The 12,167-nt window shown below is 39.4% G+C and overlaps 2 protein-coding genes across 2 annotated transcripts in view; one reads left to right on the top strand and one right to left on the bottom strand.

Moving 5' to 3' along the window:
* LOC135224546 (uncharacterized) overlaps positions 1–12,167 on the top strand; it is a 387,606-nt gene that overhangs the window by 18,963 nt on the left and 356,476 nt on the right. The gene's annotated exons all lie outside the window — the stretch shown is intronic.
* Positions 1,656–12,167, bottom strand: part of LOC135224545 (uncharacterized) — a 202,735-nt gene continuing 192,223 nt past the window's right edge. Inside the window, exon 13 of the mRNA XM_064263642.1 lies at positions 1,656–1,814. Within this exon, the coding sequence (XP_064119712.1) occupies positions 1,656–1,814 (159 nt within the window). The remainder of the gene's footprint in view (positions 1,815–12,167) is intronic.

The raw sequence follows: 12,167 nt of genomic DNA, 5'->3' as shown, positions 1-12,167 counted from the left end.
TAAATTTCACTTATATAATTATACCTATGTACATTATATTACTTTAGAAAGAGAAAGAGAGATTTTTTTAGTGTATGCTGGATAGCTTCTGACACTTTTTGTTTTGCTATGCATAAACTTTTATGTGTTTTTAATATATATATATAATATATATATATATATATATATATATATATATATATATCTTCCTTGAATAAAAATAATAACTTAGATGATTTGCTGTATACAAATGCAAACATTTAGAATACGTTGTTTGTGTGGTGTTTTATGTTAGCATGTAGGTGAAGGTCGCCATGGGCCAAAGCACTTCAGCCAGCTTTGTCACTGCTTATTGCCTGTAGAAACTTTTATAATCACCTCACTGTGTGTGGCGAGTACAGAAAATTAAAAAAAAAAAAAATTTGTTCCTTGTGCATGTGCACACTATTTCCTTTCCATTCATATGATTATTTCTTGAATTAGCAATAGTCCATTTTACCTCAATATAGGAGTATACATCATCACCTTATATTATGCTGGATTGTAAAGGGTTAAAGGTCACCTTATATTATGCTGATTGTAAGGGTTAAAGGTCAACCTTATATTATGCTGGATTGTAAGGGTTAAAGGTAATTACCAACCTGCTCTTAACTAGTCCTCTGCCTACTGACATGGGATAATTCTTAATGTAGCCTTTGAAAACTTTTATTTGCTGAAAATTATGTCATAATATACAATGTGTTGATCTTAGGAAAACACTGTTCATCAAAAGAGTGAACAAACAAAAAAATGTCAATACACTGCTCGAACTACTGCAACTGCTAATCAAATGAACAAGCCATAAATAGTTCATAAAATATATTCAGGAAGCTGAAATTCAGAACTCAAGCCTACAGATCTACAAATCTAGCAAACACCATGAAGGGATGAAAAAAAAAAATGACAAGATATATTATGTGACATAGAAGTTTCATTATTTATACATGACTCACTCTTACCTTTCTTATTGTCTCCTGGAAACCAACTAAGTTTTCACTAATTTGTAACAGTATTTGAAAGTACAATAAATAGGTATTGTACAGTTTCTACTTATACAAGAATACTGTAGATTTCTCTCTTACAAGAGAGAGAGAGAGAGAGAGAGAGAGAGAGAGAGAGAGAGAGAGAGAGAGAGAGAGAGAGAGAGAGAGAGAGTAGTATTACTATTCTGACACCTTTCTATTTTCAATTCTGATATGATGGTATAAATTTTGATGAAGTATTGATTAGTACTAATGTATCTAACTTTATCCTCTCTCTCTCTCTCTCTCTCTCTCTCTCTTTCTCTCTCTCTCTCTCTCTCTCTGTCTCTCTCTCTCTCTCTCTCTCTGCTACAACCCACATATGCTGAGTCCAATTCGGTGAGTAGGTCAACAGAAACTAGATTTCCAGGAAAATTTGTACTCACAGTTCCTTGTCTCAGGAGCAAGTACTACTCCACCAAGTAGTAAGTCAATTTTACTACCACCTTAATAATAATGGAAATAAACAAATTACTTGTGCTTTGAAACAGAGAGAGAGAGAGAGAGAGAGAGAGAGAGAGAGAGAGAGAGAGAGAGAGAGAGAGAGAGAGAGAGAGAGAGAGAGAAATTTAATCTTGATTTTATTTAAAAGATGGAAAATCTATTTAAAAACACTTACTTGCCATCTTCACTGACACCTAAGGAATGAAACTGTCCACAACCAATGGATATAATTCCTTTGCCATCAAGGGAACATACCAAGGTAGGTCTTGGAAAGCGTCCAGTACCTCCAACTCCTACTTGCCCATACTTATTACTGCCCCAGCCATAAACCTGAAAAATTCAATAATGAAATTATACCTTATTTATATTATACTTATAATAATTCTCTGAAGATGCCTTGTCCAAGTCAAAATCAGCCTAAAATCAGTCAAACGTATATAATCCAGAACCTTTTTGGGGTAATCAAAACTAATTGTTTAATTACCGGATGGTTTTTCTGGATATCTTTTAAATGTGGAAACTGAAAAATAAGTTTAAAAAATCATTTATAATGAAATAACAAAAAAATAATATAATGTACAATTTTATTCAAAAAATAAAATCTGAAAAAAATTTAGAGTAATAAAATAAAACAAGCCTATAGCCTCTAACTGTGCAACATTATTATCTACATACATAAAAAAAATGTTACTGACCATATAAACATGCAAAACAACAGAATACACTTAAAACAATTCAATACATTACATAGCAAACAAAAATGCAGAAAGGCTTAAGATATGGATTGTTTTGTCGACATCCAATAATCAGATTCAGTCAAAAAAACTCTAATGAAAAGTCATAACAAAAAAACTATAAAATTGTTGTTTCCATACCTTCTCATGTGTTTATGAATTTTGCAATAGTATACAACAAAACCTGCACAGTATTCTGTTTGACACAATATCAGTCACTTTGTTGTGGACATCTTAGCCCATGCATCGCTTCAGCTAGACTAGCCTAAGTTTTGATATTTTGTAAATCGGTCAATGTCTGATATGGCTTACTGCATAAAATGTGTCAAGATCAAATTCTTTTAAATTAAACCTTTAATTACTACTGCAACATTATTAATCACTACCGCATTAATACAAAGTAATTACAAAACTCATTATTTCAGAACTTTGTTATATTTCGTGTGATTACTATTAAAATTGTTAAGGCAAGTTTACTTAACAATATTTCATGAAATCAATGTAATTTCTGAGATAATTTGTATTTTTCATAGCTACAAACTAGAGGTCTTAACAATAGGATAATTTTCTAGCACCTAGATTGATCCAGTTAAATAATCAGCGATGAAAAAGCAAGGAATCTGTGAGATCTGGAAATGAATGCATATATTGGGTGAAAACTGGTCAAAGACCACGCACCCACACTATCGCGTTTGGTCTTTCCCAACTTAGGATGTCATAAGAAGACAGAGGGGCGGCTAGAGGTGGGCAGTAAACTGTTAAGACCTCAGGTTTGTAGCTATGAAAAATATAAATTGTATTAGAAAATATGTTATTGTTATAATACAATTAAGTTTGTTCATACTTACCTGGCAGATATATATAATTAAAGTGCCCACCCACCTCCCCTCAGGAGACAGTGGCACTGATAAAATATGAATAGAAAATGGGAATGGTTCCTGATATCCGCCTCCCAGCGGCGGGAATGGGTACTACCACCTGGCCGCCCACTGCGTGTGCCGCGAATTTTGAAATTCTGTCGGACTTCAGAGAATACAGCTATATATATATCTGCCAGGTAAGTATGAACAAACTTAATTGTATTATAACAATAACATTTTGTTCGTGAAACTTACCTGACAGATATATATATAGCTGAATCCCACCTTCGGATGGTGGGAAGAGACAGAATAGGATTTTTAGGAAACTAAATTAAGTAGATGATATACATCTTGGTTCCTCACCTGTTAGCATAGCCGACTTCGTGATTACTGTCACCAAAGTCTGCTTCTGCTTTACTAGAGTTGCCAGCGAGGTAGAGACCTGTAATGCTGGTGCGCTCTAGATGATCTGTCAACGGGGGCGTGACCACAATGTGACTAGACCATATGACCATACTTCTGAGGGCAACGAAGCTAAAACCACCACCTGACCTAACCTATCAAAGTTAGTTCCATAACTTCTAGGCTAAAGAAAAGGAACGCGCCTCAAGCGACCAACCCTTCAAAGTTAAAAGCACACCTATCCCTTTTCTATAGGATAGGATTCGTGTTGCTTCCTGCCCCCAAAAATATATCTACGGATATGTATGGTCCTAGCGACTTACAGATCTCAAATGTCGTCTTCACATCCCGTTGGGAGTGTGAAGCGAACACAGAGTTGCTCCGCTAAAGCGTGGCACTCAGGATGTTACTGAGTGTCATGCTCTGTTGAAATGCTTCCGAGGCCGCGCCCTCACCTCTTGAGCATTCATATTAAGAAAAAATCTCAAATCTTTATGCAGACATAATGAATGAGACTTTCTTAAAAGAACTCCTTGACTATCCCATCCAGGTGGGGTTCTTGGACATGAACAGTCTGGTCTTTTTTACAGAACACCGCAGATTGTCCGTTGACCTCAACTTTCTATAGTTTATCAAGATAAAACTTGAGAGACCCGACAGGGCACAGGACTCTCTAATGCCCTTACCAAATAATTTGTGCATTACCCTTGTCTCCAGCTTCGGGTCAAGGGTTAGACAGGTTTTCGTTCTTACCAAGAACGGAAGGCTTAGAGGACAGACCGCATTATGTCCTTTAAAGCCAAAACCTCTGATGATGGCTAAAACCTCACTAACCCTCTTTTCCGTGGCTAGAGCGGGTTAGAATGTTAGCCTTTCTGGGTCACGTGTATTAAGTTCGCAGAAAGAATAGGTTCGAAATGCTCTTGGCATCAGAAACTCAGACTACGTCTAAGTTCCATGCCGGAACCTTCGATCCATGAGAATTTCAAAATCTCCACAGACCTCAAAGATCGTGAAGCTTTGTGTGACAGAACCGAATCTCTGAGCCTAGAGACCGTCAACAACATATTTGCATATTCTACAATAGTTAGGACTTCTAGCTTATCTCATACTTCAGACGGAAAGAAAGAACCATAAAGAAATTCACAGAGGTCGAGGTGGAGGAACAGTCATTTTCCCTTCACTATCTCCAGAAATGGCCCCCTCCGATTGAACACTGAAAATAGCAGCACTGCTTTGCCTTGGCCAAGAGACTGCCATTAATCTTGAAGATCTTATCGCTTCTCGATAGTCTGAACGCCTTCAGACTCAGAGAGGAGAGATATTAGATACTTCACTAAGTGACGATGTTAGATTACACCGATTCTCTCGGGAAGGGTAGTTTGGACAATTCTCTATGAATTACATGACCTCTGTGAATCCAACCTCTTAAAGGCCAACATGTGGCGACTAATGCTAATCCTCTAGGATCCTGAATAAGGGAACAACTTAAGAGGAAGCTCCTTCGTCTTCAATATTACGAAAACTTAACGAAAGGACGCCCTCAGTCTCTCCTCAACTTACGACATACTTCTAAGTGAGGATTACTCAGACGTCAGTAGTTGCTGCCTTCGATCGAGAAGACGCACGGACGTGCACTAGTTTAACGAACCTCTTGAGGATCGTTACGTTCCGTGCCGAAGCCCCATAACCTCTCTCTCTTCTTGAGCTATGAGAGAGCTGAGAAATTATCCGAGATGATTTGGACCACTCGATCAAAACTCACTCTTCGAGGAACTGGAGAGCCGACCAAATTGGCTTCCAATTCTTTCAGACAATGTGCCCGGACATCTGTTCCTCTGTTCGGATGTCTGGTACCCTCTCGCTATCACCTGAGGTGATCCTCAAGCCGTTGAGAGAAAATTAGAATTATTACTAGATCTTTGATGTTATTCCAATTTCTCCGTGAGGAAAAACTGTAGAGGTCTGAATTGCTGTTTATTCAGGGAAAACAAGCTTCTCCAGCGAGGAAATAGTCCCCAGCAAACTCATCCATTCCCTCACTCAGCCTGCTTCCTTCCCTAAATAAGGCTGCGCTTTGCATAAGCAGGAGAGCATTATTATAGTGCTATGCCGCGGTAGACTCGTATACAATTCTGTTACAGTGCGGTAAAACCGCACCGAACAGGTATAAGAGATATCTTGTTAAAATTTTCTAAGTAAACGGAAGGCATGCTCATTCATGATTACTAGAAATTTCCTCAACCCTTTAGGCTAAAATCCCATGATTGTAGGGCAGAGAGACGGCTAGTCAGCCATTCCCGCAGGGGAGAGAGACGTAACCAACCGCGCATGTCACAGAGCTAGCCGGTACTGCGTAGATCACAGTAACAGCAACCTTGTTCATTCATCGTCTTCGCACTATCTGCCTGAGTTGCCAGCTACTCCCTTTACGAAGGAATAGGTATGATATTGTCGAGCAAACGGAAACTCTCAAGCAGGCATATTTAAACGAAACAGAATTCGCTAAATACCGAAGCTGAGTTGGTGTTGTCGTAACAATACCTTAAGAGTTGTTCTTACTCCGAAAACTCTTGGAAGGTTGAAGGGAGTGTCAATTAAATACATTAGAACAACAGTTCTTTCGGCTTCTATCCGTAGAGGTAAATACGATATGCGTATATGAATTGACCCATGCGTTAGCAAAATGACGCAAAGATAAACTACGTAAGAATTGTAGTAATTTGAACATCGAATTCTCTACTACATCTTTCCTCGACGAGAAAAAGAGAAAGAAATGAAAACGACTGTCCACGTTCTAATGAATGAGACTTTTTAAAAGAACTCCTTGACTCTTTGCCAAGACTCTTTGCCAAGAGAAGGGAGTAATATTCGAATAGAGACCATCAAGTGAGAACCGAGGATCGAAAAGGACCGTTCAATGTTCTTATGATATTGGACATAAGACTTCCTGGATCTAGTCTACAAGTCTTTTTCTTACTCCCCGGATGAGCCTCTGAAAATGAATGAGAGCTCTTCCGAAATTTGTTAATGAGAGTTTATCCGCTTAACGATAAAACGTTAAAATCTATGTCAATGAGAACTACCCCATTTCCATTTGATGGGAGGGGTCCCACTTAAAAGACAACAACGTTTAAGTATCTTGACAATGGGGAAAACGTCCTTACTAGACAAAACAATTAGCACTTTGCTAATAGGGGAAAACCCTTTTAACATGACGAAAGTCACCCAGGAATCCGAGTATATAATCTTCCCGATTCTCAGAGAAATCGATGAAGAGGCAGGAGGGATCGAAGAAAAAATTTGGGTATGTCTCTCCGCTAACTCCGAATCCTTTTTAAAAATTTCTGTAAAGGAATGTCCTGTGGAGAGTCCTGAAAAACCTCCTCTTGACGAGCGTTTAGAAAGCGTCAAGCGTCCAAGAAAAACGTCCTGAACAGCAATAAGACGCCGTCTACAAGTCTTTTTTCTCTCGCTAAGCGTCCTGCCGAGCTTCCACCGAAGCGTCCTGGCGAATGTCCACAAAAGCGTCCTCATAAGCGTCCTGCCGAGCGTCCTCATAAGCGTCCTCAAAAGCGTCCTGCTTAGCGTCTTGCTGAGCGTCCTCAAAAAACGTCCTGCTTAGCTGCAAGCGTGTCTGTGCAGAGAACCAGTGTTCTGAACGACATTTCAGAGAGGATCTCGTTGAGCGCCCTGATGCATGCAAGGCCCGCCAAGAGGCGTCCTGGCGAGCGACCTTGCCAACATCTCAATGTTATGACGTACCGCGTTTTGCGTAAGGAGTTGAATATTTTCAAGGGACGTCCTCATGCGAGTCTCCATGGAGAGCCGCACGCTGCTCCTGAAGTGTGTGAACACTAAAGGAAGAAACGTACGGCTTTCGTCTTCAAGACGGGCCTTAAAGACCTTCATACCTTCTTACAAAGACAGTGGCCCGCCTGTGCGACAACTTGTCGTCTAAGTAATGCAAAAGAACATCTCCAGAAACACACTCAGCAAAGGAACGCCGAGCGTCCGAAAGACACCCTCGCAAGGTGCTTGCCGAGCGTCCTGGAGAACGTCTCTACTTGTAGGACGTCGAGCACCTCCAAAAGCTTCCTCACGTCTAAATTGCCCTTCTTATGCCGAACCAGAGACATAAGTTGTTTGACTGTGCAAAGCAGCTTGCCGGACGTCAAACTTATCAGCTTGAACAACATCCTTTTTCGAAGTAAAGCGAACGTTACATAACATATACGGAGCGCCATGAGGAGAGGAGACGAATACTGAGTTGCTCCTCCAAAAGGTGGAATCAAGAATGTCCTTGATTACCATATTCTTTTGGAATGCTAGCGAGGTTGAAACAGCTCTAACTTCATGAGCGTTCACTCGCAGGAGCTCAAATCACTCTTCTGGCAAGATGAATGAGCCTCCTTAATAATGTAAATGAGCGTTCACTCGCAGGAGGCTCAAATCACTCTTCTGGCAAGATGAATGAGCCTCCTTAATAATGTCCCTTAGGAAAAGAGCCAGTGCATTCTTCGAAAAGGGTAGATGTGGTCTCTTCCTGAGCACCATAAATTACCCGAAGGACCTCTTTACTTCCTTCGTTTATGTAAATAAAATTTGAGAGCCCTGACAGGGCACAGGACTCTTTCATCCTCTCGTGACGAGAGAGAGGACGTGAAGCGTCCTCTTCTCTAAAGCTTCTAAAGAGGGCGCGAGTCCTTCCGAGAGCTCCAACCCCTGTGTGGGGAGGACGCCTCGGAGGACGAGAAGCAAACCTTCAAGATTCGTGCACGTGCTCGATCTTCGGCAGCCTGGGAAGCGACAACAGGACCTGCCGAAAGGAAGCCGGATCAGCGTGAAAAACCCGTAACCCTCCTTCGGCTTTTGACATGCCCTCTCCCTGGTTTCCTGGGAGTCCGACAGAGGTCTAGGCCTCCAGAGGCGTTATGGGGGCCGATCTGACGTTCCCTCCTGACGAGAGAGAGGACGTGAAGCGTCCTCTTCTCTAAAGCTTCTTAGAGGGTGCGAGTCCTTCCGAGTGCTCCAACCCTTGCGCGGGAGGACGCCTCGGAGGACGAGAAGCAATCCTTCAAGATTCGTGCACGTGCACGATCTTTAGCAGCCTGGGAAGCGTCAACAGGTCCTGCCGAAGGGACGCCAGATCGGTGGGGAGCCCCCGTAACCCTCTTGCGGCTTTCGACATGCCCTCTCCCTGAGTCCTGGGAGTCCGACAGAGGTCCAGGCCTAGAGGCATTATGGGGCCGATCTGACGCCCCCTCCACACACAAGGGGTGCACTACACTTCACACACTGATTGGAGAGCGAGCACTTTTGTCTAAGATTACTTGATGTAATCCTCTAGCAGACACTTCTTCTAGGGCCCGTAGCCATACCACAGGGTTAGGCAAAATAATCCTAAACAGGAGGTAAGAAGTTTCATTATTCCTAACTTCTGTTTACTGTGGAGGAAAACTCCTGATTCTAACACGCTCTAAAATGCGTACATGAATCCTACTTCTTCCGTAATCAGTCACACATTACACAATTACATTGATCTATATGCAAAGAAAACATGTAAACGTCATATATACTAAGCGAGTGTCTACCGAAAGTTCTGGTAGCTTCAACTTACCCCATGCAGACAACAAAGTCTGAAACTAGGCTAACTAGCTTCAGACATCATATGCAATGAAAAAATTTAACTTATGATAGCGTATGCCTAGCCACAAATCCAAGTCAATAATCGAAAGAATAATTAGGATACTTAAGCGGCTAATGAAGTTTCAAAATCCTAGGCGGAGGTCTGTAAACAGTTGTTTACCGACCGGCGACAGAAAAAATATGAATAGAAAATGGGAATGGTTCCTGATATCCGCCTCCCAGCGGCGGGAATGGGTACTACCACCTGGCCGCCCACTGCGTGTGCCGCGAATTTTGAAATTCTGTCGGACTTCAGAGAATACAGCTATATATATATCTGTCAGGTAAGTTTCATGAACAAATTTTCATTTGTTCATACACGAACAAACCTTCGGTCTTAACAATAGACAATAGAATAGTTATACTAGGTGGGAAGTGCAGACATCCTAAACTGGCTGTGGCCTACCTACCAATCCTTCTCCAAAAGAAATATCTAAAGGAGAAAGACTGATGCCCGTGAGAAGCTAGATAAACTGATATCCAACAACTCAGCCACTGGGTTACCTACAATGATATATGGGAAGATTCAATGCAGTAGGGAACTAAAGAATACTCTGACTGTTCAATAACAAACCAGTGCATCAGGGTTCATTACTCCTCATTCCCCCTTGCTAGAAAGTGGAATATATGCTACTGAATAGAGGGTTTGACTATTAAACACAAAGACACCAAACTATCAGTATGACTACCTAACTCACCTGTATCAGACCAGTCCAGCAAATAACGTGTCTATTCCTCAACACGCCTGTAGGAAGAAGGAAAGGAACAAGAGAAAGAGAGAGACCAGCCAACTCACTCATTCTCTCTTCCACACAATCATCCTAGGTAAGATAGAAACGTGCCCCGGTAACCCTTAAACGCCGAGCTGGGTATTCCGAAGTGTCTCCCGCCCGTATGCCGGCGGCGTTCGCGAGTGAGTGCCGAAGCGGAAAAGTTTTTTTTTTTTTTAAATCACAGCACGCCTAATTTTCAAGATTAAGAGTTCATTTTCAGCTCCTTTTTTGTCACTGCCTGAAGTTTAGTATGCAAACATCAGAAATTTAAAAAAATATCATTATCATATATAAATATTGGAATATATAATAGTGTGAAAAAACTTTCATACATAATTGTATACAAATCGCGCTGTAAGCAAAATGGTTAAAGCTAATGAGTTCATTATTTTGTCGTATTATACACTAAATTGCGATTATTTTGGTATATAAAAAATTGTAAAACGATCAAATCAACTCAAAAATATTATCACAATATGATGCATGAATTTGTAATGCGCGGAAGTAACAAAAAGTAGTTTTCAAAAATTCACCATAAATTGAAATATTGTGCTAGAGACTTCCTGTTTGTTGCAAAATGAAGTTAATTGATTGAATATTACTAGACTGTAAGTGTTGTAGCTTACAATTGCAGTTTTCGACCATTTCGGTCGAGTTAAAGTTGACCAAAGGTTGAATTTTTTTCTATTTATCGTTATTTATATGAAAATATTTCAGAACTGATAAAAGCTACAACCATAGGTTGTTTTTAGTTGTATTCTACATGAAATTGTGCACATTTTCATATATAAAAACTTTATGGAACAGCTAATATAAAACGGTGCAATCATTACGACAATCGGACAAAAAAATTTCTGATTTTTTCGTAAGAGTTACCACGTGGACATAAGGAAAAAGTTTTTTTCTTAAACTCACCATAAATCGAAATATTGTGCTAGAGACTTCTAATTTGTTGAAAAATAAGGGTAAATGATTGAATATTACTAGAATGTAAGAGTTTTAGCTTACAATTGCGTTTTTTTACCATTTCAGTCGAGTAAAAGTTGACCGAAGGTTGATATTTTGGCACTTATCGTTATTTATATGAAAATATTTCAAAACTGATAAAAGCTACAACCATGGGTTGTTTTTCGTTGTATTCTATATGAAATTGCGCACATTTTCATATGTAAAACTTGATGTAATGGCTAATATAAAACGGTGCAAACGTTACGACAATCGGACGAAAAAATTTCTGATTTTTTTGGCAGTTACCGTGCAGACGTAGGAAAAAGTTTTTTTTTTTTAAATTCACCAGAAATCAAAATATTGTGCTAGAGACTTCCAATTTGTTGCAAAATGGAGGTAAATGATTAAATATTACAAACATGTAAGAGTTTTAGCTTACAATTGCTGTTTTTGACCATTTCGGTTGCGCCAAAGTTGACCGAAGTTTGAAATTTCAGCACTTATCATTATTTATATAAAAATGTTTCAAAACTGATAAAAGCTACAACCATGGGTTGCTTTTTGTTGTATTCTACATGAAATTGTGCACATTTTCTTATATAAAAATTATGTAATGGCTAATATTAAACGGTGCAAACATTACGACAATCGGACAAAAAATTTTCTGATTTTTTCGGAAGAGTTACCGCGCGGACGTAAGGAAAGTTTTTTCTTAAATTCACCATAAATCGAAATATTGTGCCAGAGACTTCCAATTTGAGGCAAAATATAGGTAAATGATTGAATATTACTAGAATGCATAGGTAAATGATTGAATATTACTAGAATGTAAGAGTTTTAGCTTACAATTGCATTTTTCTACCATTTCGGTCGAGTAAAAGTTGACCGAAGGTTGATATTTTGGTACTTATTGTTATTTATATGAAAATATTTCAAAACTGATAAAAGCTACAACCATGGGTTGTTTTCAGTTGTAATCTAAATGAAATTGCGCACATTTTCATATATAAAACTTTATGTGACAGCTAATATAAAATGGTGCAAACATTACGACAGTCAGACGAAAATATTTCTGATTTTTTCGGAAGAGTTACCGCGCGGACGTAAGGAAAAAAAGTTTCTTTCATAAATTCACCATAAATCGAAATATTGTGCTAGAGACCTCCAATTTGTTGTTAAATGAAGGTAAATGATTGAATATTACTAGAATATAAGAGTTTTAGCTTACAATTGCATTTTTCAACCATTTCGGTAGAGTCAAAGTTGACCGAAGGTTGA

This window comes from Macrobrachium nipponense, chromosome 12, assembly GCF_015104395.2.
Source record: "Macrobrachium nipponense isolate FS-2020 chromosome 12, ASM1510439v2, whole genome shotgun sequence".
In the NCBI taxonomy this organism is placed as follows: domain Eukaryota; kingdom Metazoa; phylum Arthropoda; class Malacostraca; order Decapoda; family Palaemonidae; genus Macrobrachium; species Macrobrachium nipponense.
Note: the sequence above shows the minus strand (reverse complement) of the source record. Positions and strands in the feature narration are given on the sequence as shown.